The sequence below is a fragment of the Asterias rubens genome, chromosome 7 (assembly GCF_902459465.1).
Source record: "Asterias rubens chromosome 7, eAstRub1.3, whole genome shotgun sequence".
Taxonomy (NCBI): Eukaryota; Metazoa; Echinodermata; class Asteroidea; order Forcipulatida; family Asteriidae; genus Asterias; species Asterias rubens.
The window spans coordinates 11,444,268-11,469,626 of NC_047068.1; the positions used below are offsets into that span (position 1 = coordinate 11,444,268).

The following is a 25,359-nucleotide window of genomic DNA, read 5'->3' on the forward strand; positions in this document are numbered from 1 at the left end:
AATGTAAGTCTATATATAGCAGAACTAACCCGTGAAAATCTAGCGTAGTAGCATTTTTGATATTTCCGAAAATCCAGATGTTATTCCCAGGCGGGAAGAACAATCCAGAATTGGAATACAACATCTTAGAAAGGTATCTGACATTAACGTTTCTCATCAGTTTTAAATTTGTTTTGCTATTTACTGCCGCCGAGTAGATTTCAGAATGCATGGAACTATTTTAGTTCTGAAAAGAACTGTCGTCCTGCTTATTATGAAGTACTAACTAGGGAGGTAGGAAATCGACTTTGCTTATTGGCACGAGGGGACCTCTTGCTACCAAACTTCACTGCCGCTGAGTAAAATATTCTTAACGTTTCGACTATCATGCTATAGTCATCTTCAGGAGACGGTATTTGCAATTATAGTACAAAGTAGAGCTAATTATTGCCCGGTATAAACCCTTTTCGAAACACGGGTCTCTGTTTCGGCTTCGGTCCGACCACGCGTTTGAATCTCTATACTGAAAGTGAGTCTCTTCAAAATCACTGTCAGGGTGTGAACCGAAGCTGAAGCCGACAAGCCTTGGCTTCGAAAAGAGCACGTGCATGTGACTTTCCATCAGCTTTGTCGTCAAACGCCCCCATTGGTTGCTTTGTATAAGAGAAGAACAGACCGAAATAAAATTGTTTAAAGGTAATGCTAGGCCTATTTCTGAAGAAAAAGAAAAAAGAAAAAAAAGTGACACAAATCCTCGAAAGTAACAAGTGTTGTGACGTGAACTATGATAGCTATCCACGACATCGCATACGCATGCGCACAATTGTGATAATTATGTGATGTTCCTTCAGGGCCACCGTAGCTCTATGCGTAGAGAACAGACATGTCAGTTCTAGATATAGGAGGGGGAAAACAAAAGAAGGCAAACCCAAGACAGGTAAAGGGACTGAAAACTTTAATCTATTTTGTTATGCGCTTGACTTTTTATGGAATGGGCGCAATATAAATCATCAAATTATTATGTTATTATTTTCGAGGCCCTATAGTCCGGGATTCGAACCGGGGTCAATCATGGTGGAAGGAACTCCTCCATTGGTCACTGAGGTGAAAGGCAGAGAAGGCAGGGGGAGGACATTTCAATTTAAATATCGATCTTTCCCGTATACTGTGCTCAGTGTTTGCCATGGTGCCTCACTGCCTCCTATTGTGTATTCATTGTGTTCTATTAATCTCACGATTTCTTTAGAAGATTTTTGGGGGGTATACGAGGAAAAGAATGTGTTTAAGTATGAGAACAATAGGGCTTTTTCTGGGTATGGAGTAATCGAGGAACAAAAACAGCCTATATAATAATCAGCCTTATTAAGGTATGGCAGACACGTCGTGCACTGTTTGGTTTAGGTGTAGGTATACAGACAAATTTACCTAAGCAAGAGAGTCACATGAATGTTGACACCATAATCTCAAAATGGCTTACTCGCGCATAGACCCAAGTTCCAGTTTTAATGTGTGCCATGGGTGGTTACTGCTTGTTAAGGCGCTCGTCTTTCACCACTGTGACCCTGGTTCGATTCCCGACTACGGCATGGATGTGAGTAGAATGACGATGTCTTGGTTTTCTCCTGTGCCACGGGGGTTTTCCCCATGATCCTCCCATTTGCCTCCCTCCAACACTTTCGATCACTGGCTGTAGAGTTTTTGGCCCAGGATAACCGAAACCATTTTACAATAGTATAGTATTGATATGAAGATTCTCCTATCTGTTTCTGTCATGCACTATTATGGAACGCATTGGGAGGTATGATTGGAAACTCAGCATGTGGTTTTCCTTCCCTTCCACAAACACACTTCCTGCCTCCCAATGACGCAGCCATTTCAATAGTAAAGTAACAACACTATACTTTTGTTTTAATTTCAGAAAGCCACACAGAGACCATTTTACACCAAAATCAACCCGAATTACAATGATTTGTAAACACTTACTTCTGATATTCGCTGTGCTTTACTTGCAACCAGCAAAAGGTGACACGGGAGGTAAGTTAAGAAGAAGAATGGTTTGTTGTTACGTTTTATGTGTATCTTGTGGCTATATGGCACATTCATTTGTTTGATCAATCTTCTGTCTAAAATGGCAGTAATGTCATAGATCTATGGCGTTTACGTGAGGGCTGTCAAAACAAGGCCACACTCAACACTGGATGAACACAGCCTAAATTCAAATTCAGAACCTTCTTCCACATTGCTTGCTCTCTTTAAAAGCACTGGGCACTATTGGTTATTACGCAAAATAATTGTGAGAAACGGCTCCCTCTGAAGTAACGCTGTTTTCGAGACCTCAGAATTCTTTTCGGGTTCTGAAATCAAGCATCTGAAAGCACACACTTCGTGTGACAAGGGTGTTTTTCTTCCATTATTATTTCCCAACTTCGACGACCAATAATTGAGGTCAAATTTTCACAGGTTTATTTTGTTGTGCATATGTTGAGAAGACTGTTCTTGGACAATATTACCAAAGGAGTCCAGTGTCTTTAAGGAAATGTTAAACCACGGTAGCAGAAACTATTTCACAGAGCAAATTTCAAAGGTCTCATAGCTAAAACAGCAGGGCCCAATTTCATAGAGCTGCTTGACGGTAAGCACAGTTTCGTGCTAAGGTGTGAACGTATTTCACTACAGGTTAGCAAGAAAATTAGGCGGTCATCTTGGGCGTTCACGGATTTACAGTGTGAAATCATTCATTTTCGTTTAATAGTAAGCACCGGAAGGTTAGTATGCCCATGTCCTTTCTTGTGCCTTCGTTTAGCAGCGCATGAAATGAAAATCCTACTAAAAACTAAGCATAAAATCGGCCGTTAAGTAGCTCTTTGAAGTTTGCCCTTCTGCTTACCGGTGGTAAACGGTCCAGTATAATTTATTCCTCAATGGTTTGGAACATGAACTCAAAGTCATCCTCTAATAGATTTTAAATTTGCATCGAGGATAAAGAATATTAATTTTGATGAAAAAGTCATCCTCTTTCCCTAATATAATTTTGACAAATGTTTTCCATGAAGAACAGGTCGAGTCCCACGTCATTGGCCGTGACCATAGAGGGAACGATTTTATGTAAAGACCAGGGGGAAATTACATCAGTGTTTTTGTAAAAATGCAAACTGACTGATCCTGGGCTATAAAAACAGGGAGATGGGACCCAGGGGTCGATTTCACAAAGAGTTAGGACTCGTCTTAACTCGAGTTAGGACGAGTAACTCGTCCTAACTTAATATTAATATTAAGGTCTGCATGCTACAGTGCATGGTTGGGACTCGTCCTAAGTCCTAAGATTAGTCTTAAGTTAGAAAGAGTTTTGTGAAATCGACGGCAGGTTCTGGACAAAAAGTGAGTTGGCTCCTCTGCAACCACCTGTTGGCTTTTGATTGGAACTGATTTTCTGGATTTGAAAATGAGGATACCATACGGTTTAATTTGAATTGAATAACTGTGACTTGTTGACACTTTTTTCACCAGAAGAAATAATGAGTGAAAAGCATTGCGTTATTGGGGTAGTGTTTAAACTCGTTCAGTTTGGAGGTTATTTCGCAATCACAGAAATATGAAATTACTTTTTTTCTTCTTTTCCCTCGAGCTGTGTACAAAATGCCTGCAGGAAGTCGGGGCTGCTGTTGCTCTGTTGTAATGTCACAGGATTCAAGTTGGTCTTTGCATACAGAATAAAGCAACTTGTTCAATGCAATGGATACCCTTTTTTATCGTTCAATTAAGTCTAAATAAATTTAGATGTATCCTCCCCTTACCAGTTTTCACGCTATTATGCCTTTTTCTTTGAATTGGGAAAAAATAATGATGCCTTATATCAACCGATGCCCTAATTACCTTCTTTTGTTAATATGAAGTATGCAAACATATATTAAAACTTGATGGACATTGAAATGTTCACACTACACACCGATCTTCGATGACTTCAACTGGCCCCATTTGTTTTGAGTTTTTCCTGTTTTCACGGCAAACAAGAAAGCATGGTTTCCCGGTGAAGCCATACATGGAAGAAACAGCTGCAGTGACTACAAGTGTTCTTTGAGACTCTGTGTATGACTCTATAGCCAGCAGTTGTCTTCGTTTTATTCAAAATATTTTTTCATTAAATTTTAAAATTACAATGGTAATTTGCAAAAAGTAACAAAAATAAATAATTTAACAAAATAATCATTGGCTTTCAAATCTGATTTTTATTTATTTTTCCCCCTTTTTTCTCTTAAAATTTATAATAAAGCGTATAAATAAACAGTGATAATTGAATCAACAAGCTGATCGTTTAAATTTTAATATAGATAATAATATTGATCGGAGGGTTAAAAAACAAAACCTCCAAAAATATTAGAAAATGATATAAGGCAGATGGCTTCTTTAAGCCTCTGTATTTTTTTTCCAGAATGCTCAGTAAAATATTCAGTCACATGAGTTGATCATCATGAATTGTGAATTAAAATAGTGTTTGATGAAACTTTTTCGGTGGGCAAATATTTTTATATGGCCTCAACATTTGTACCTTGTAGAAATGCCTAAAATACCAAAGTTTTTGCATTAACAAGTGCAAATATCCAGTGGAGCCTTACGTGTTTCTAAGTTTTTGTCAAGGGAGAGGAGACTCTTTGCTTGGCAAATAAAACCACACAATTTTTATCTTGGGACTGTTTACATCGCGCACAGAGAGGTAAAAGATTTGCCACGATTTTAGGGACACCTCGTATACAGGACCTCCTACGATACACAATAAAACTAACATCTGGTCCCGTTTTTGTTTTATATGACAACAAATCCAGAGCGATGTCCCGCGTCGGAAGAATAATCCCTATACAGGAAGACACAATCTGAGAAGTTTTTTAAAACTTCTCAGAAGAAGTTAAAACTTCTTAGATTGTGTATTCCTGTTGCTGTAAAGTTTTCTCAAAAATGCTTTATGTCCAACACTGTTATAGGCTTTTAACCAAAGGTTTTAATTGATTACCAAACGTGCATCTTCTCTGAAAGGATGGAATCTATTGTACTCAACAACACAGTGAGTGTTTTATTCGATATTTGACAGGGACTTTCCTGAAATTTGAACTCTCTCAACATTTCCGGCATCTACAATGACCGAGTATGACAAACAGTATAAGGCCACCGGATGTTTGGTATACCGGTTCCGTTATGGTACGATGCTAGGTACGATGTTGAACCGATATGACCCGAAGTTCTAGATTTAATTTCGAATAGTAATTTTATTGGTTCAAGAAAGTTATGTAGGCCTACGTTTCCATTTAAGGTATTTAAAAAAAGAACCAACAACAGCAACTATCAACCAATGATTAAAGGCAGTAAAAAAAACACAAATATTTGTGCAACGAGGTTGATTTTTGCCTTTCTTTGTTTTATTGCCATTTCGATGACCAATTGAGTATTATATGTGTAATGTTGGGGTACAAGTGAGAATACTGATCTTTGACAATAAATTACCAGTAGTGTCCAGTTTCTTCAAAAGACCATTTTAAGCTGATGCCGTTATAAGACTTGTGGTTTAGTCGTACAATGTTTCTGTTTGTGAAGTGCAATGTTGCTGGCTCCCGTCTACATCCCAACTTAAATCCGGCTGTAGTCGTGAGAGCAGTCTAACAGCGTTACTGTCAGTAACGTTTCTCAGATTTTGTATTCCTATGAGGGTTAAAAAACAAAACCTCCAAAAATATTAGAAAATGATATAAGGCAGATGGCTTCTTTAAGCCTCTGTATTTTTTTTCCAGAATGCTCAGTAAAATATTCAGTCACATGAGTTGATCATCATGAATTGTGAATTGAAATAGTGTTTGATGAAACTTTTTCGGTGGGCAAATATTTTTATATGGCCTCAACATTTGTACCTTGTAGAAATGCCTAAAATACCAAAGTTTTTGCATTAACAAGTGCAAATATCCAGTGGAGCCTTACGTGTTTCTAAGTTTTTGTCAAGGGAGAGGAGACTCTTTGCTTGGCAAATAAAACCACACAATTTTTATCTTGGGACTGTTTACATCGCGCACAGAGAGGTAAAAGATTTGCCACGATTTTAGGGACACCTCGTATACAGGACCTCCTACGATACACAATAAAACTAACATCTGGTCCCGTTTTTGTTTTATATGACAACAAATCCAGAGCGATGTCCCGCGTCGGAAGAATAATCCCTATACAGGAAGACACAATCTGAGAAGTTTTTTAAAACTTCTCAGAAGAAGTTAAAACTTCTTAGATTGTGTATTCCTGTTGCTGTAAAGTTTTCTCAAAAATGCTTTATGTCCAACACTGTTATAGGCTTTTAACCAAAGGTTTTAATTGATTACCAAACGTGCATCTTCTCTGAAAGGATGGAATCTATTGTACTCAACAACACAGTGAGTGTTTTATTCGATATTTGACAGGGACTTTCCTGAAATTTGAACTCTCTCAACATTTCCGGCTTCTACAATGACCGAGTATGACAAACAGTATAAGGCCACCGGATGTTTGGTATACCGGTTCCGTTATGGTACGATGCTAGGTACGATGTTGAACCGATATGACCCGAAGTTCTAGATTTAATTTCGAATAGTAATTTTATTGGTTCAAGAAAGTTATGTAGGCCTACGTTTCCATTTAAGGTATTTAAAAAAAGAACCAACAACAGCAACTATCAACCAATGATTAAAGGCAGTAAAAAAAACACAAATATTTGTGCAACGAGGTTGATTTTTGCCTTTCTTTGTTTTATTGCCATTTCGATGACCAATTGAGTATTATATGTGTAATGTTGGGGTACAAGTGAGAATACTGATCTTTGACAATAAATTACCAGTAGTGTCCAGTTTCTTCAAAAGGCCATTTTAAGCTGATGCCGTTATAAGACTTGTGGTTTAGTCGTACAATGTTTCTGTTTGTGAAGTGCAATGTTGCTGGCTCCCGTCTACATCCCAACTTAAATCCGGCTGTAGTCGTGAGAGCAGTCTAACAGCGTTACTGTCAGTAACGTTTCTCAGATTTTGTATTCCTATGAGGGTTAAAAAACAAAACCTCCAAAAATATTAGAAAATGATATAAGGCAGATGGCTTCTTTAAGCCTCTGTATTTTTTTTCCAGAATGCTCAGTAAAATATTCAGTCACATGAGTTGATCATCATGAATTGTGAATTGAAATAGTGTTTGATGAAACTTTTTCGGTGGGCAAATATTTTTATATGGCCTCAACATTTGTACCTTGTAGAAATGCCTAAAATACCAAAGTTTTTGCATTAACAAGTGCAAATATCCAGTGGAGCCTTACGTGTTTCTAAGTTTTTGTCAAGGGAGAGGAGACTCTTTGCTTGGCAAATAAAACCACACAATTTTTATCTTGGGACTGTTTACATCGCGCACAGAGAGGTAAAAGATTTGCCACGATTTTAGGGACACCTCGTATACAGGACCTCCTACGATACACAATAAAACTAACATCTGGTCCCGTTTTTGTTTTATATGACAACAAATCCAGAGCGATGTCCCGCGTCGGAAGAATAATCCCTATACAGGAAGACACAATCTGAGAAGTTTTTTAAAACTTCTCAGAAGAAGTTAAAACTTCTTAGATTGTGTATTCCTGTTGCTGTAAAGTTTTCTCAAAAATGCTTTATGTCCAACACTGTTATAGGCTTTTAACCAAAGGTTTTAATTGATTACCAAACGTGCATCTTCTCTGAAAGGATGGAATCTATTGTACTCAACAACACAGTGAGTGTTTTATTCGATATTTGACAGGGACTTTCCTGAAATTTGAACTCTCTCAACATTTCCGGCTTCTACAATGACCGAGTATGACAAACAGTATAAGGCCACCGGATGTTTGGTATACCGGTTCCGTTATGGTACGATGCTAGGTACGATGTTGAACCGATATGACCCGAAGTTCTAGATTTAATTTCGAATAGTAATTTTATTGGTTCAAGAAAGTTATGTAGGCCTACGTTTCCATTTAAGGTATTTAAAAAAAGAACCAACAACAGCAACTATCAACCAATGATTAAAGGCAGTAAAAAAAACACAAATATTTGTGCAACGAGGTTGATTTTTGCCTTTCTTTGTTTTATTGCCATTTCGATGACCAATTGAGTATTATATGTGTAATGTTGGGGTACAAGTGAGAATACTGATCTTTGACAATAAATTACCAGTAGTGTCCAGTTTCTTCAAAAGGCCATTTTAAGCTGATGCCGTTATAAGACTTGTGGTTTAGTCGTACAATGTTTCTGTTTGTGAAGTGCAATGTTGCTGGCTCCCGTCTACATCCCAACTTAAATCCGGCTGTAGTCGTGAGAGCAGTCTAACAGCGTTACTGTCAGTAACGTTTCTCAGATTTTGTATTCCTATGAGGGAATATTCTTTCTGCATGGGCATTATTCGTTCAGGATTTTCGTCGGCGGTATTTAAAAACGCGACCAAATTTTCTCATTAGGTTAGTTTTAAATACATCTACTTTTATATGGGACAATCTAACGCTTCCGAGAAAATGTGGTATAACTTTGCATTGAATGAATACTTCATCGGTCAATTAATTACCAGGCATTTTAGAACGCCGTCTTTCTAGATGCATTTTCCAGGGCGCTTTGCAAAGTGAAAACAAAAATAATAAGGACAAAGAGTGTACAGAAATTCATGTGGAGATTACATTGTGCAATATACTTAAAGGCAGTGGACACTATTGGTATTAATAACTCAAAATAATTATTAGCATAAAACCTTACTTGGTAACAAGCAATGGGGAGAGGTTGATAGTACAAAACATTGTGAGAAACGGCTTCCTCTGAAGTGTCGTAGTTTCGAGAAGAAATAATTTTTCACGAAGTTGATTTCAAGACCTCACCAAGACTGGTCAGATGAGTCTAAAGCTGGCTTTTGAAGATCTGTATAAGGAGTTGTGTACGCAGTTGAGCTAGGAGATCAATAGATGGTGTTTGCATTGGACAAGAATTTACTAATTATTTTTTTTAATTCTTAATTTTTGTGATAATAGATGAAGAAACTGTGCGCATGACTGTTGTTGTTTCACAACCTCTTGGAGGCGACAGATTTACCTGCTTTCTCGGCATACCTGATACTGACGCAAGTCTCCAATATGGACGATACGTTAAAACAAGGGATAATAACTACAACATAAATTACTACAACCGTGAACCATCTGGGACCAACACTATAAGCAATTTTCCCGGGTCTCGTCGAATACGCCTAAATACCAGCTACCAGAATACCTTTGGTATATTCTACTGTCGAGCAATTAAACAAGGAAGATTATTGACTACGGTCACAGCAACTGTTCTCCGTCAAAATGGTGAATATTTTACAATATAGACCTTTCTATAAATGAACCAGGTTGGTTGGCATGGACGCCCGAATGATAGCAAAACATTCAGTTTCTACCTCCATGGATTAACAGATGTTTGTATAAACCAAAGCCAACATTTCTCCAAACTTTCAACAACAGCAGAACGCATCCCATAACTGGTTGCTTTGTTTATAACAAATTCAAAATATTTGTGAATAATGTGTCATTGTTACAAACTGTGGCAGATATTTGCTGTGCATTGATTGCTTCCCACACTGTGAACATAAGTTAGTCATTTTCACTAAAAGATTATAGTCCTGCCCTACGTCTGAAATTACAATAAAAGTTAGTCGGAGAAGCAGATGACTTACATTAATTAGTCAATTGTGGCTGATATGTGATAAAACTTAGTCATCTGACTAAATAAAGAAACGTCTGAAATGTTTTAAAGTTAACCTCATCTGACATTCGTAATAAGTCTTCCAAAACAATGATCTTTTGTTCGTAACCAATGACTTGTTTTAAATAGCCACACACTACATCCGTGACTAACCTTAACTTGATCATAAGTTGATTTAATTAGTAATTGAGACATGAATAGTCTAAATGAGCACTAATGACTCACATGTTAACAGTGCATAGTTTTTCAACCAACTTACACAGTGGATAGTTTTCAATCTTGGTTTGCAACAACTTGGACTGTGACGTTGCAAAAAAGTCTATATTCTTGGCCCAACAGTCCATAGCACAAGTAGCATCTTATTATTTATTATACACATAATGAATGTTTATGAGTGCAATGGTGCAAATATGTTCATGAGTTGAAAGATGGAATGTTCTATTCAACGAGGCGGAGCCGAGTTGAATGGAACATTCCAGCTTTCAACGAATGAACATATTCGCACCATTGCACGAATGAAAAACATTCATTATTTGTTTTATATAACATCCAAGTAGATCTTTGTCATTTTGATTGAAAGATACAACTTTCAAAACAAACAAAGCGTAGGCCTCCAATTTTTAATTGTAGAAGACGAATGCTAGTAATTTTACAAATATGCCTTGCTGCGTTACCGAAGACAACGAGCACGCAGTGATGTTTTTACTCAGCTTTTTCGTTCCATCCGAAAAGTACCATTGCACGCACGTGCAATGGTACTTTTCGGATGGAACGAAAAAGCACGGTGAGTGACTCAGCGTGCAATGGTACTTTTATTTGCTATCACGGACGGACAACCTCCAATCAAATGGTAAGGATCTGCTTGGGCGTTATATAATAGAATATAAATGCCGACATGCAACTTGGGGAAACCCTAGGATATGGACAATCAAGCTGCCAAGATGGACGAGGCAGCACAAAACCAGTCCAATGTTGTAAAATTGGAGGGTAGAATATCCCCCGCATTTTGTGTTGGTCTGATTGCAAACAATTTGTGTAACAACGTTCTGTTTTATTTTGGGGGGGTAAACAAAGACAATCTCACAAGAGGCACAGGAACGTGTGACCTCCGGATTAAGATGCTAGCACTCTATCAACTGAGCAATCTATCCCTATTGATAGCGGTATTCCTATTTTGTCAATATTTTAAGCTTTTATTTTGTCACTCCTCTATTTTGAGTGATTTTGGGTTGAACCGTTTTTTTATTTATAGTTTTTTTTTTTTTTTACGAAGTGGGCCTTGTGGATTCCATACAATAGCATTTTAGTTAATGTGGTTCTTTGTTCAACCCCAAATCATTTTTAGAATTTACCCAGTCAAGTTCCCTTGTTGTGGTGTATAATATCATTATCTCTATTTTGAGTATTATAACAAAAATGTTCTTTGTTTTGTTCGTTCCTTCCTAACCACCAGCGGAAATTGTTCCGACTGACGGACTGTGGACGAAGACGGTCAACAAGGGCGACCAAGGAGTTGTCCTAAGCATGACTGGTATCGTATCATCTTCGAATTATTTTGCTTGGAGATTTAACAACTCGGGTATCCTGAGAACATCTACTACAGGTACTTATAGTATTGAACGCGCAATAACGAAGGGAGATGCTGGCGTGTATGAATGTCATTACAACACAGAAAGACATAACGCCAGACAGGGTCTTATTAGATTGATCGTCAGGGGTAAGTTTCCCACCTTTTTTTTGTCTCTCAATTTTTTCACAAATGTTACATAGTGGATTCCATAATATTTTGAATATCATTATCTGAATATATTATTGTTGTGTAGTCATCATAACACCGAAATACCTTAAGCCAGAGTGGGTCTTGTTAGATTGATCGGGGGTAAGTTTTGCCTCCTTTTTGTCTCTAATTTTTACAAAAGTGACATTTGGATTCTACGGCCTTTTTAACGACCGTTGTGGACACCGACAGGAGTGCACAATTTGGTTTGGATGAACTGAGACAAATTTACCCGAACCTTATTGTGTCATTATTGACCAAAACTTAAGTGGCTTATTTTGTTCCCATTCGCCCAAAATGGCTTGGGGTATTTGTTGGTAGGCACTACACTCTGAAAGCAAATGTTTTTTGGGGGTTTTTTTCCGGCACTTTTGTAAACACGTGTTTTCGTGAGCTTAAACCTGCCACTATTCTCGTCACGCCCCTGTTTGCAATACTGACCAACCTCGTTCTCACTTTGGCATATAGTTTTCACTACCTTATGGAGACCAAGGACAAAACAAAAAAATGGGGAAAAAAAGAAAATGTTTGTGTACAAAGTCTATGGGAAGATCTACAGTACAGGGCACTGGATAGAACAAAAGATGTCTCCTTAGGGATGCAAAAAAGGGAATGTGTGTGTGCACGTGTGTTAGATAAAACGGGGAGGTGTGGTGCAGGGGCTGCACTAATCACATACAAAACTAATTACATACAAAACTGTTCGTCCGAGATTTCGTAGCAACAGATATTCATTGCACTAGCTCTTTCTTAGTTAGAGGTACTTATTCATTGCAGCTAAGTTTTACGAAAGGTCATACAGTAAGTCTTAAAATGTCACCACATACCTTCCATGTCATGTTCATCGTCCTGTTGTGCAGAAACATTAACACTTGCATATTTTGAAAATTGTTTATACGTTTGCGTGGCCTGGATCTAAATTATTTTTATAGGAACGTGAATTTGTTTCCGTCATGTCCTTTTAGGGGCTCCGTAGGGATCTGATTTCGGCGCCCTCAATTTAGCTTTGAAAATGTCCCTCCTCACCACTTTTTTTAATCTGATTGGTGACAACGTAAACTAAAGACACTGAACACTATTGGTAATTGTCAAAGACTAGTCTTCTCACTTGGTGTATCTCAAAATATAAATATAATAACAAACCTGTGGAAATTTGAGCTCAATCGGTCATTAAAGTTGCGAGATATTAATGAAAGAAAAACACCATTGTCACACGAAGTTGTGTGCTTTCAGATGCTTGATTTCGAGACCTCCAACTCTAAATCTGAGGTATCGAAATCAAATTCGTGGAAAATTACTTCTTTCTCGAAAACTATGTCACTTCAGAGGGAGCCGTTTCTCACAATATTTTATACTATCAACAGCTCCCCATTACTCGTTACCAAATAGTTTTTTTTGCTAATAATTATTTTGAGTAATTACCAATAGTGTCCACTGCCTTTAAATGAATACTAATAGGTATCGCAACCATGTGCAAGATCTCTTTTAAGGGAATTCTGACTCTGAAAAGAGTCAATGTGGTCTCGACGTTTCGAACAGTATATCTGCTCGTCTTAAGGAGACAATAGTATATCATTATTATTATGACTAACTGTTAGTTTGGTTCTGTATAGGTTGCCCGTCTGGACGATGGGGTCCACCGAGTTGCAACAGGGTGTGTGATAAATGCTACAACGGTGGAATATGCAACGATCAGAACGGAAGATGTGTGTGTCCTGCAGGTTTCTTCGGTGAGAACTGTCTTGGAGGTATGTCACTTATTTTAACACAAAATGGGGGGAAATACACCATGCGGGAAGGTTCTATTAAAGACACTGGACCAGTCTTCTTACTTGGTGTTTCTCAACATAAGCATAAAATAACAAACCTTTGAAAACTTGAGCCCAATTGGTCGTCGAAGCTGCGAGAAGAAAAAACACCCTTGTCACACGAAGTTGTGTGCTTTCAGGAGATGCTTGATTTCGAGACCTCAAATTATAAATCTGAGGTCTCGAGAAAACTACACCACCTTACAAGGAACCGTTTCTCACAATGTTTTATACTATCAACAGCTTCCCATTACTCGTTACCGAGTAAGGTTTTATGCTAATAATTATTTTTGAGTAATTACCAATAGTGTCCACTGTACTGCCTTTAATTACTGGCACCTCAGTCAGCTAACAGGTTTAATCGGAAGGGAGGGGGTTGTTTGCAACCCTAGAACCTAGCACAGACTGTACTCTGGAACTCTGCCACAGATGGCTCCACTAGAGGGTCGACAACCATAGTTGCAATAGGTCTGTTGGTACACGAAGTATGTAAAAGTATGTTTCCATGTGCTCAAACAAAATTTCCTCGCCTTCAACCTGTGGGACCCCAGTTCAAACCACCATGGATTGGGTTTTCAGTCCCTACCAGGGCCCAATTTCATGGCTCTGCTTACCGCCGAATTCTGCGCTTACGATCACGATTCCCCGCTTACGTGCAAGCGCCGAATTTCTGCGCTAGCCTTGTAAGAGTAGAATGCCTAGTAACGTGAAGTACGCACGCGCAGAAGCCAAAATTCGCCGCTAACCCGTGAAATACGCTTGCCGTATAAGCACAGAGTTTCCTGCTGACCGTAAGCGCCGATTCTGTGCTTACGGTAAGCAGAGCCATGAAATTGGGCCCTGATGGCGTGGATTTTTCCTGGAATGAATTATCTGGGGATTTTCCTCCCACATCTAAAACTGAAATGTCCTTCTTTGTCTTCCCTCCATCGGGTTCTTGGTCAGTATACTGATTAAGCTAACTTTCCTGCGAGTCTTTGGCGGCACAACAATAAAATACAATCATTTATTAAAAAAAAATATTTTAGAGGTCCTGCAGGAGAACGTCGATAAATTAAGGGTAAACAGAACACCACGGGAACTATTGAGCGTTCGAGCTCTTTAAAGACTGACCGTGCGAATTACAATTGTAATTAATGGTTTTCGTTTGAGTCATTTTGTGTCGTTGATTTTTTATATTTTCGAGAGTATCTTTTTTCTTTCATTTGTTTTTGTCTCACCACAATTTCATGTTAGAAACTGAAAAAGTGCCTATGGTGGTAGGATAACAATGATAGAGGTGAGATAATAAGAAAAGTTCAAAAATGAAAGTAATTGAATAGAATAGGCAGGGAGTTTTACATTCTGGTTATCTTTGTGACTAAAAAGAAAACACGGAAACTCTATTCTCAGTAGTTTTCTTATTAGAAAGATGTGGAACTCCATTAGACCGAGTATAAAATTTAAGCGTCCTCTTTTTAAAAAAGGGAAGGAGGTCCATTTTATGGCACATTTATTTTTGTACAGACAGCTGATCTATTTCTCAAAATGATTTTTTGGCTGAGATCGTTAAAATATATAATTTTGTTTTCGTGTTAATAAACAAAAATCTCGGAAAAACAAATTGTCATTTAAAGAAAAAGAAAAAAGGAGGCGGCCTCTAAAAAGGAACTGGGTGTGGACGCTTAACATGTTTTTGACCTTAGCCACCTTGTGGGAGTTTGCAGAGTTTCTTTGAAGTTTCATGATTTAAAATAAATCAGTTTATTTTAGTTTGCTTTGTCCTATTTCGGAAGTATTGTTATCAGTGACATCTTTTTACCCAATCTGTAACCTTGCACACAATATACATATCAATACTGATGTATTCATTTTTGGTGTTACCTATATACACCGATGTGTACTCAGTACTTTCCCGAGTTCTGTGAAAAGCCATATTGCACGGGTGGGATTCGAACCCTCAACCTTTACAGTTCTAGATCAGTGTCATACCAACAGAACTCGGAGAGTACTGCGTATATCAACCATCAGTGTATACGGGTGAAACCAATGAATATTCTTTTTCCCCGATTCAAATTAAACATCTATTAAAACACTAGATGTAATTAACAATAATTTCACCTTGTGATGTGAACATTGCCCATTGCTTGAAGTTTCTTATCAATAAACTTCTAAATTCGAGGTCAAGTAAAGTTTGGGAAGGAGCAAAAGGAAAGGGAACTCACAGTGGAAGAATTGCAGCAATCATAGAAGCGTAAAGATTCTTTAGTCATGAACTGACGTCAAAACAATTAAATATCCCTGATGTCAAAACAATTAAATGAGTATTGTTTTTGTTTTCAGTGTATTTCTTTTCTGTTATCCTTTTCTATCGCAGCATGTGGAGAAAATAAAGCTGGGTACAATTGTGAGATCACGTGTTCAAGCTCTGCCCAGTCATGTATAGGGCAAGTATTCTGTCTACCTGATCCAATGGGATGTACATGCGGTACAGGGTTCAGAGACTATGACTGTTCTCCAGGTTGGTATTCAGTAATTGTTTTATTTTGTGGTTATTTACATCTTCGGACATTACAAATATTTTAACAAGCAGGGACCGTCCAGGGAAAGACAAAAGTAATAAAAAAATAAAAATAAAAAACTGTCATCAAAATAGATGTGCCCTTCCAGACCAGTACAAATTCAAGAGTACAAATTCATATACTATACACGGAAATCTAAAATTGTAGTGAAAATTAAAACCAAAAGATTGAATTTTTGGTCACTAAAAATCTCCGAAATATGCAATTTATTCGAAATGGTCCCTACGTCACACGTTCTCGCTTCTTGACACGCACAATTTTAAAGACACTGGACACCTTTGGTAATTGTCAAAGACCAGTCTTCCCATTTGGTGTATCCCAACATATGCATAAAATAACAAACCTGTGAAAAACTTTCGCTCTCGATTTGGTCATCGAAGTTGCAAGGAAATAATGGAAGAAAAAACAATGTTTTCAGATGCATGAGAAAGGCTAAAGGCCTGAAGTGTTTATTGCATTCAAATATTTTAGCGAAAAATTACCTCCCACAACGTTACTTCAGAGGGAGCCGTTTCTCACAATATCTTATACTATCAACAGCTCCGTTGCTCATTACCGAGTAAGTTTGTGCTTCAATACATTTTGAATAATTACTAATAAGTCTGAAGAAACGCCATGAATAAATGAGAAAGAGCTATGACTGAAAAGTGTTTGATTGACGAAACCTGAAATTTTTTCAATATTGTTTATTGGTTCCATCACAATAGGAATTGTTTTGATCATTTCTGAATTGCGCATGCGTAAAACATGAAACCGAATATTTGATTTCACAATCGAAACTGTGCAGTTATTGAAGAGGCAAAACCACTTTGATGTTATGAAAGTGAAATTAGCAATTTATCTGTCAAAGAGAAGTGACCAGGGGCCAATTTCATAGAGCTGCTTAAGCAAAATAATTGCTTAAGCACGAAAATAGCTCGCTTATTTTACACATGTTACTGGCCAAAGTTTCCTGCCATATACATTGCTTATGACTAGTATTAAGCTGTTGTTTACTTAGCATTACAGTTGAGTGGAGTCTTGGCCGGTAATCTGAAATTACTAAGCAATGAATTTTTTGCTTAAGCCAAATTTTTTGCTTAAGCAGCTCTATGAAATTTGGCCCTGAAAATGGAACAGGAAAGCATCTGAACTGTTCACACTCAAAGGCACTAGACACTTTTGGTAATTGTCAAAGACCAGTATTCTCACTTGGTGTATTCCCAACATATATGCATAAATAAACAAAGCTGTGAAAATTTGAACTCAAAATGGTCTTCGAAGTTGCAACAGAATTACGAAAGGAACAAAAAAACGCCCTTGTTGCACAAAGTTGGCGCTTTCAGGTGTATAATAAAAGGCTTCAGGCCTGAAGTCCTATCATATTATTTTGAGTGAGAAATTACCTCTTTCTCAAAAACTACTTTACTTCAGAGGGAGCCGTTTCTAACAATATTTTACAGATCTCCATTGCTCTCTAATTTGCTTATGTTGAGTAATAACCATTAGTGTCCAGAGCCTTGGCCACGTGTTAGATGTTCTACAACATAATGTTAGATTCATGCTGTTTTTCCCCACCATAGAAAAATTCAAAATCTATCATCGAAAGCAATTGTGTTTTTAAAGTTCGAACTTTCTCGATGTGTCTTCCATTTAGGATGTCCATTGGGACGGTATGGAGCAAATTGCCTGCAAGAGTGTCACTGTCTTCAAATGTCGTCCTGTGACCGTTTTACTGGGCAGTGTACTGGAGGGAATAATGGTTGTTTTGTATCGTGGTCCGGAAACAACTGTCAAAGTAGGTCATTGGGTGACTTTAACAAATAATTGATAAAACAAAACTATTGGTAATTGTCAAAGACAAGTCTTCTCACTTGGTGTATCTCAACATATGCATAAAAAAAACTGTCAAAATTTGAGCGCAATTGGTCATCGAAGTTGCGAGATAATAATGAAAGAAAAAACACCCTGGTTACACGAAGTTGTGTGCTTTCAGATGCTTGATTTCGAGACCTCAAATTCTAAACTCGCGGTCTCGAAATCAAATTCGTGGAAAATTACTTCTTTCTCGAAAACTACGTTACTTTAGAGGGAGCCGTTTCTCACAATGTTCTATACTATCAACCTCTCCCCATTACTCGTTACCAAGTAAGGTTTTATGCTAATAATTATTTTGAGTAATTACCAATAGTGTCCACTGCCATTAAACTATGCTTTCATTTATTTTATTATTTCGCTTCGTTTTCCTGTGGTCAATTTCAATAGACTTGTGTTTTACTTGCAATCTGGTTTAAAACAGTGGCAGCTTCTTGTTACTAGCCAAGTTTTCTTCAACATAGTGTTTTTCTATAAGTCTCAAGATGTTTCGTCTTTGACAAAAAGAAGGAAACAAACAGAGGTGTTATTCAGTCAGAAATTTGATGACCTCTAGAACTTTTTTTGGTTGGATAACTTCAATGTTACTTACAAATATTATGTATTTAAAGCCATTGGACCCTTTCGGTAAACACTATTGTCCAAGGCCCACACTTCGTGTATCACAACTTCTATATCAAATAACAAACCTGTGAAAATTTAGGCTCAATCGGTCATCGGAGTCTGGAGAAAATAACGGGAAACCCCACCCGTGTATCCGCGCGTTTCGCCGTGTCATGACATGTGTTTAAAATAAATCCGTAATTCTCGCTAACGAGAATTGATATTGTTTTACTGTTTTATCAAAAAGTAAAGTATTTCATGGAATAATATTTCAAGGGAAGTCTTTCACCACTACCTTCTGTAAACCCTGTAAGGTATTTGTAAATCTGTGAACTTTTTTTTTCTGTACCGAAAGGGTCCATGTACAAAAACAAGTAGATCCTATACTAACGTTTTCTAAATTGGCAAATGGACAAAAAATAGCGATGTCGGCAAAACTCGTTTATGCAATCGAGATGACAACAGGTGTCAACAAATTGTATTCCATTTGATGTGTCATCAACATATTGTATTACATTTGATTCCAACTGAATTCAAAATTGTGTTTCCTTAAAGTCCCAGATGTTTGTGAGAATGATTATTTCGGAGAAACCTGCACAGAAAAGTGCCAGTGTGTGGACGACCAACCCTGCGATCGTGTGACGGGTCAATGCGTTAACAACCAATGCAAACCTGGATTCAGCTTAAACACTGGAAGTCTCAATTGCCAAGGTAAAGCTTCTTCTTCTTCTTCTTCCTTGTAAAGTGCAGCCTTCAAATGATTGAAGGTACGCACTGCGTGTGAATGCACAGGAATTTGTGTGTACAACGTCTGTGGGGAACTGTGAAAGGAAAACATAAAAAAACATAAGAATGATCCACAAGGATGGATTTTTGAGAATCCATGGTCTTTTATAAGTATTTATTGTGAACATCTGGCAAACTCATCAATGAAATAAGATATCAGAGTCAACCTTGGTCACAATGTCCGGGAAAGTATTCCATGATAAGGCCAACTTCACGGTCAATACCCGGATGTTATCAACACTACAGGAAATAGATGCAAGCACAACGCAAAAAAAAAGACAAAAAAAAGGGGGGGGAGGGATAAACAAACGTTCTTTAATTTTGGGTTGTAAATATTATTATTGTTTTATAGAACTTGAGGGGAAACTTGAGATTTCTCAATTATACATTTTAAGTTTTTTCAATCTACAAAAATATGCTTCTTATTTTGATCTTAGAATGCAGCGGAGGCTCTTATGGGTTGGATTGTGCCGAGACGTGTCATTGTTATATCTACGCTTGTGATAAGGTGACAGGGTCTTGCGCTGGAGGATGCTTTGGAAACTGGGCTACACCAGACTGCGTCACAGGTAAAAAAAAAAAAAGACGTTATTGTTTATTGTAGTAACGCCCTCTGATGCTATAATTGATCATTTTGGCGCGAACTACCAACGATTGGATAGTGACTTATTTTGTGGTTGGAACTGATTCATGCGAAGGTCTTTGAACAAGGACTAGTAGAATCGGAATTTAGGAGACAATGTTTCAGTTTTTATTTGTTTTATGTTTCATGAGTTTATATTTTGTAATTTACTTTTGACTGTTCTATGTGGCAGACTGCAGTATCGTTGTTTTTTAGAGACTTAGTCGACTTTAGGTCAAACATTAAAGGGAACATTGCCTCCAAATCTCTCAAAGATTTTGATGTTTGGAACTACTTCTTATCCTTGTGTTATAATTCATGCATTAAACACATACAGTGTGTTGTAATTGATGAGCATTGATTAAAAATGTCAATTCTCCTCTTGAAATACAACCAGCAAAATCATGGTCCGCCATTCTTTGGGAGTCCGAAATTTGGGAGTCCAAAAAAGCGGATCATGTTCTGTCATGAACTAAAAAAAACATGAGGGATATTATGTGAATAATTTGAGCCTACTTATAGCCTAATGTTTTTCAATCATTCATTTAACATGCCTTTTTTTATAGCCAAAGCGCAAAATCCGAAGGCAATTTGCTCCTTTAAGAACAGGTTTTGAGGATTTGTTCGCCAAGTTTTTTTATTTCTAAAACTACTAATTATTCTTCACAACGCCAACGTACTTTTGTCGAAAGATCAACGTACTGTGACAACAGACTGCTAACAGTTTCGGTATTATTGTTGTTATTTTTAACATGATAGACCTGAAGCACAATGAACTTTCGGGTAGTCTTTCTTACCCAAAGGTTGTTTACAATTCCCCCGACAAAAGTTTAAAGTTCCACTAACAGAGGAAATATAGCTATTTTCGTATGACTCAGATATCTAAATACTTTTAGCGAGGTAAGTTTTTTCAAATTGATGGCCCAATTTCAATGTCAAGTTCAAGTTTGTGCTGTAATCTTCCTGTGGTTATGGATGGTATAACAAACAATCTAACCTCACGTTATAAAAATCATGGGCGTAAATTGCCATTGCATAATTCAATACCCTTCCAGTGAAATTTAATGTCCTTGAAATCAATCTGAGAAAAACGGATCTGTCCATTTTTGTACGGGATGTTTGGTTCGACTTTGACTTTTTACCAACAGGAGCCAGAGGAGCGTGGCGGGCGGTGCGGGGTGGATCTCCCTCTCGCCCCAAATGTAATCAAATGAATGGTTTTAAAAATGGGGGGAGGGGCTGTAACCATCCATGTCATTGTCGTCCAAATCAAACAAACAAACTAACTAACAAACAGACTAACAAACAGACAAACAAACATTTAAAAACAAAATTATTTATTTTATTTTTTTTGTGGGGGGAGGGATCGTGCAGTTTCGGGGGGTGTTTGTGTGGATTATTCTGTTATACTTTCGAATTATTTATCCGGCCGAATGCAGTTTGTAGAGGACGGTTTCGGGCGCTTTTCGGCGACCAACTCCAATGTTTTTCTGACACAAATTGGTTGCCTGTGTGTTAATACATTTGATACTTCTTTCTTTTTTTTGAAATCCCCTGTATTATTGTAGTGTTTTAATAAATAAACAAACAAACAAACAAACATACACCCAATTACTTCATCAAACAAAAACAATTAAAAACATCAAACGCACAAACAGACAAACAAACAAAGAAGCTAAGATGACTGTCTGACTGAACAAAATGGTTTCTAACAGAGAGGCACGTTTTGTGAAAGATTTATCCATGATTTTCACAGTGTCTAGACATTAGCCATTCGGCTGTCTACTCGTCGTGCCCCTTGTCTGCACTCACCCGTTTTACATGAACACTAAAATAAGGGAACATGCTATACTTCCTCCAAGCCTCACTTTGGTAACATTGACTCGAAGTGAACGAAAAACAAGATGGCGACTGAACTATCATAATATTTCATTTACTTTACAGGTGTTAAGAGTGTCACCAACACAAAAGCCAACAGTGGGCAGTCGTCTACATTCACGTGTGTCGTGACTGGCCCAACCCCACCGCCCCAGCAGAGAGTGCGTCTCTACCGCCCTCATGACAGCCAAAGTTTTGCACTTGTGTCGAGTGACGTAATAGGTCAAGATCGATTTGTTACGTTCAATGTTCAAGAAGTCTACTCGAATGATGAATATCGATGCTACATCGATCAGCCGTATGCATCTCTTTCATATCCAGCAGACATGTTTGGTAAGTTATGGTGTAATAGATGTTGCGTTTGCATCGAGGATAAAGAATACTTTTTAACTCTCCACCGTCATAAATTTCACATAGATATTACCCGCGGTAAATCTTGAATGTGTTCGTCAATTTACCCCCAGTTAGCCCACACCCATGATAAGTTTACCCTTTTTGTGTCATAAGAGTTACCAGTTACCCCAGTTAGCCCACACCCATGATAAGTTTACCCTTTTTGTGTCATAAGAGTTACCAGAGTTAGCCCCAGTTAGCCCACACCAATGATAAGTTTACCCTTTTTGTATCATAAGAGTGAACAGAGTTACCCCAGTTAGCCCACACCTATGATAAGTTTACCCTTTTTGTATCATAAGAGTTACCAGAGTTAGCCCCAGTTAGCCCACACCCACCATACAAAATATCATAATACGAGTTACCAGAGTTAGCCCCAGTTAGCCCACACCAATGATAAGTTTACCCTTTTTGTGTCATAAGAGTTACCAGAGTTAGCCCCAGTTAGCCCACACCTATGATCAGTTTACCCTTTTTGTATCATAAGAGTGAACAGAGTTACCCCAGTTAGCCCACACCCACCATACAAAATATCATAATACGAGTTACCAGAGTTAGCCCCAGTTAGCCCACACCTATGATAAGTTTACCCTTTTTGTGTCATAAGAGTTACCAGAGTTAGTCCCAGTTAGCCCACACCAATGATAAGTTTACCCTTTTTGTGTCATAAGAGTTACCAGAGTTAGCCCCAGTTAGCCCACACCAATGATAAGTTTACCCTTTTTGTGTCATAAGAGTTACCAGAGTTAGCCCCAGTTAGCCCACACCCACCATACAAAATATCATAATACGAGTTACCAGAGTTAGCCCCAGTTAGCCCACACCAATGATAAGTTTACCCTCTTGCATGACAGAGTTACCCCAATTAGCCCATTCTTATATGATAAGTTTACCCTTTTGACAGAGTTACCAGAATAACACGTGTTAGCCCATACCCATAACAAGTTTACCCTTTACATAACAGAGTTACCCGAGTTAACCACAGCACCACGTGCAACAGATATCCAAGCTTTTGAAGTAACGATAACATGGGACGCGTGGACCTCCCCGCCACTCAGTGGCGACCCACCCATAACCCACTACACCATCTACTATCGTGAATATGGGTCTCAATGGGAGGCACTCCCTAATGATATCCCAACTACAAGAATGACCGAAACAGTCAGGAATCTGATGCCCGAGATGCGATATGAACTCAGCGTGACTGTGTCTAGGGAGGGACCGGGGGGCGAAGGGCTAAGAAGCCCATCCGTGTCGGTTACAACACCGTGCTCAGGTAAGTGTTCTTTTTAAAGCCTCGTTCATAAGAGCATTACATACCGGTAATGCTCGTCTCCTGTTTAGCATATTACAACGTATGTACCAATACTGGTATTTACTCTCGACTCTCCTCAAAACATCGCTGTGTGATTTTCACTTTTTTTCTCTCAAAAACTCGACGACGACTGATGAAGCTGAAACTTCTGCAGGTAAACTATATGGCCTTTCTTTATTCACTGTGAGGGATCCATGGGATTTAAAAAAAATTAAAAAGGGTATCTACAAAAGGTATCAAAACCCTGTAAGACCCAAGTGATGAATTGCATGGATCAATTAATTACATGTATTAATAGACAGATAATGTTAGCCAATTCATATCTATTTTATTATTTTAAATTACTAGTGCCGTTGGAATCTCCTGAGATTGTATCAACACTCGGCAAGGATACCACACTGAGACAGATAACTGTTCAATGGGAGGTAAGTTTGCAACATTTTGATTGATCTTCTTCTTTATCGTGTCCACACACGCTAGATGCTGTGTTCATAGCCAGAACTAAGCACAGTCTCTGGCACTTTAATTGAATTCAGCCAGGTTTCCTGGGGTGGATTTTAAAAAGAGTAAAAAAGAATAACCCGTTCTTGTGGTTTTGTTTTGTTCTAATAATAATTTTTCATCTATGTGGTTTTTAATTGTACTTTCTGTATTATGCGTTTCTTTTTGCGTAAATGTATTTCTATTGTGCTTTGAGGCCTAGCATAAGGCGCTATATAAATAAATATTGTTACTATTACCAGTAACTGGCCATTGAACATGACTATAGAGTTCAGAGGGAAATAACCAGTTGAAAATCACACAGTTTTTACTTTAATTTATTTGACAGGAATTGGAAGCAGTATTTCACGGCTGCAGCTTAGGTCTCACGGAGTACCATATCCGCTACAGAACCGTCAGTAAATCAAGCTATGGGGAATACACAGAAGTCGCCATCACCCCAGCCATATCGTCCTTCAACATATCCAACCTAGAACCCTACACTCAATATGGTATCTCAATTGGTGCTTCCAATCAAATAGGACCAGGTCCGTGGAGCAAAGACGTCTTGGCGTACACCCCAGAAGAGGCACCTCTCCTTCCTCCGAAGGTTACTCTCATCAGTAGCACGGAAGACTCGCTGACACTTCGTATTGAGGCGACTAAACCGTATAATCTGAACGGGAATGTTAGTCAGTATTTAATTCAGTATCAACAAGCTTCAGATGCTGGTGAGGGTAACATCATCACTGAGAACAACACGGAGTACAATGTGACGTTCACAATACAAGGGCTCGCAGGATTAACTGACTTCAATATTAAGGTAATTATAATTACTTATAAGTTATTTATTTGTTTCCATTTATTGTTTATCCTTAACTTACCTGTTATTTTTACTGAGTCAGATAGATAGATAGATAGATAAAAGGTTTATTGACAATAGCCATCACAGCATAAAAACTGAATTGCAACTATGATACAATGTTTTATAAAGATTGAAAGGACAACATTAAGAGAACAACAATACTTATATTTACTTATTTATGTTTTATTCTTATTAGATATTTATTATTTACTATTGGTTGTATTGTTATCTGCTTTTATTATTGCTTTGTGTACTATTTTATGTTAAATCTATATTAATTTTCATTTTATTGTGTACCCCAGATGTGGGGCAACAGATCTACGGATCATAGTATGTATTTGCTTTTATTGTACCTTGCCCATCTCGGGGTATATTGTCTTGTATTTTGTTTTATACTGTTATGGCAAATAAAATAATAATAATTTAGAAAAAAAGGTAATTTCTCACAGGCAAAATTCAAAATTAGACAGGTTTCAGGTGTGCAGTTACTCATTCATTTGTTGGGTTACACCAAGTGAGGATACTGGTCCTTGACACTTACTAAAAGTATATCCTGCTGCAATAAACAAAGATATCTTATAATGTCACACATAAAATAAATGTGGTTGTTTAAAAGCACTGAACACCTTTGGTAATTAACAAAGACCAGTCTACTCACTTGGTGTATCCCAACATAAGCATTAAAAAAAAAAAGCCTG

At 37.8% G+C, this 25,359-nt stretch overlaps 1 protein-coding gene across 2 annotated transcripts in view; it reads left to right on the forward strand.

The window, feature by feature from the left end:
• The first annotated feature begins 1,473 nt into the window (after positions 1–1,473).
• LOC117292466 (receptor-type tyrosine-protein phosphatase kappa-like) overlaps positions 1,474–25,359 on the forward strand; it is a 55,711-nt gene continuing 31,825 nt past the window's right edge. For both annotated transcript variants that reach the window (XM_033774511.1, XM_033774513.1), the window contains exons 1-13: positions 1,474–1,570; positions 1,898–2,013; positions 9,011–9,325; positions 11,173–11,436; positions 13,110–13,244; positions 15,661–15,804; positions 17,502–17,642; positions 18,878–19,033; positions 19,546–19,677; positions 21,675–21,941; positions 22,966–23,277; positions 23,665–23,741; positions 24,146–24,619. In XM_033774511.1, the coding sequence (XP_033630402.1) occupies positions 1,485–1,570; positions 1,898–2,013; positions 9,011–9,325; positions 11,173–11,436; positions 13,110–13,244; positions 15,661–15,804; positions 17,502–17,642; positions 18,878–19,033; positions 19,546–19,677; positions 21,675–21,941; positions 22,966–23,277; positions 23,665–23,741; positions 24,146–24,619 (2,619 nt within the window). In that variant the 5' untranslated portion in view covers positions 1,474–1,484. The remainder of the gene's footprint in view (positions 1,571–1,897; positions 2,014–9,010; positions 9,326–11,172; positions 11,437–13,109; positions 13,245–15,660; positions 15,805–17,501; positions 17,643–18,877; positions 19,034–19,545; positions 19,678–21,674; positions 21,942–22,965; positions 23,278–23,664; positions 23,742–24,145; positions 24,620–25,359) is intronic.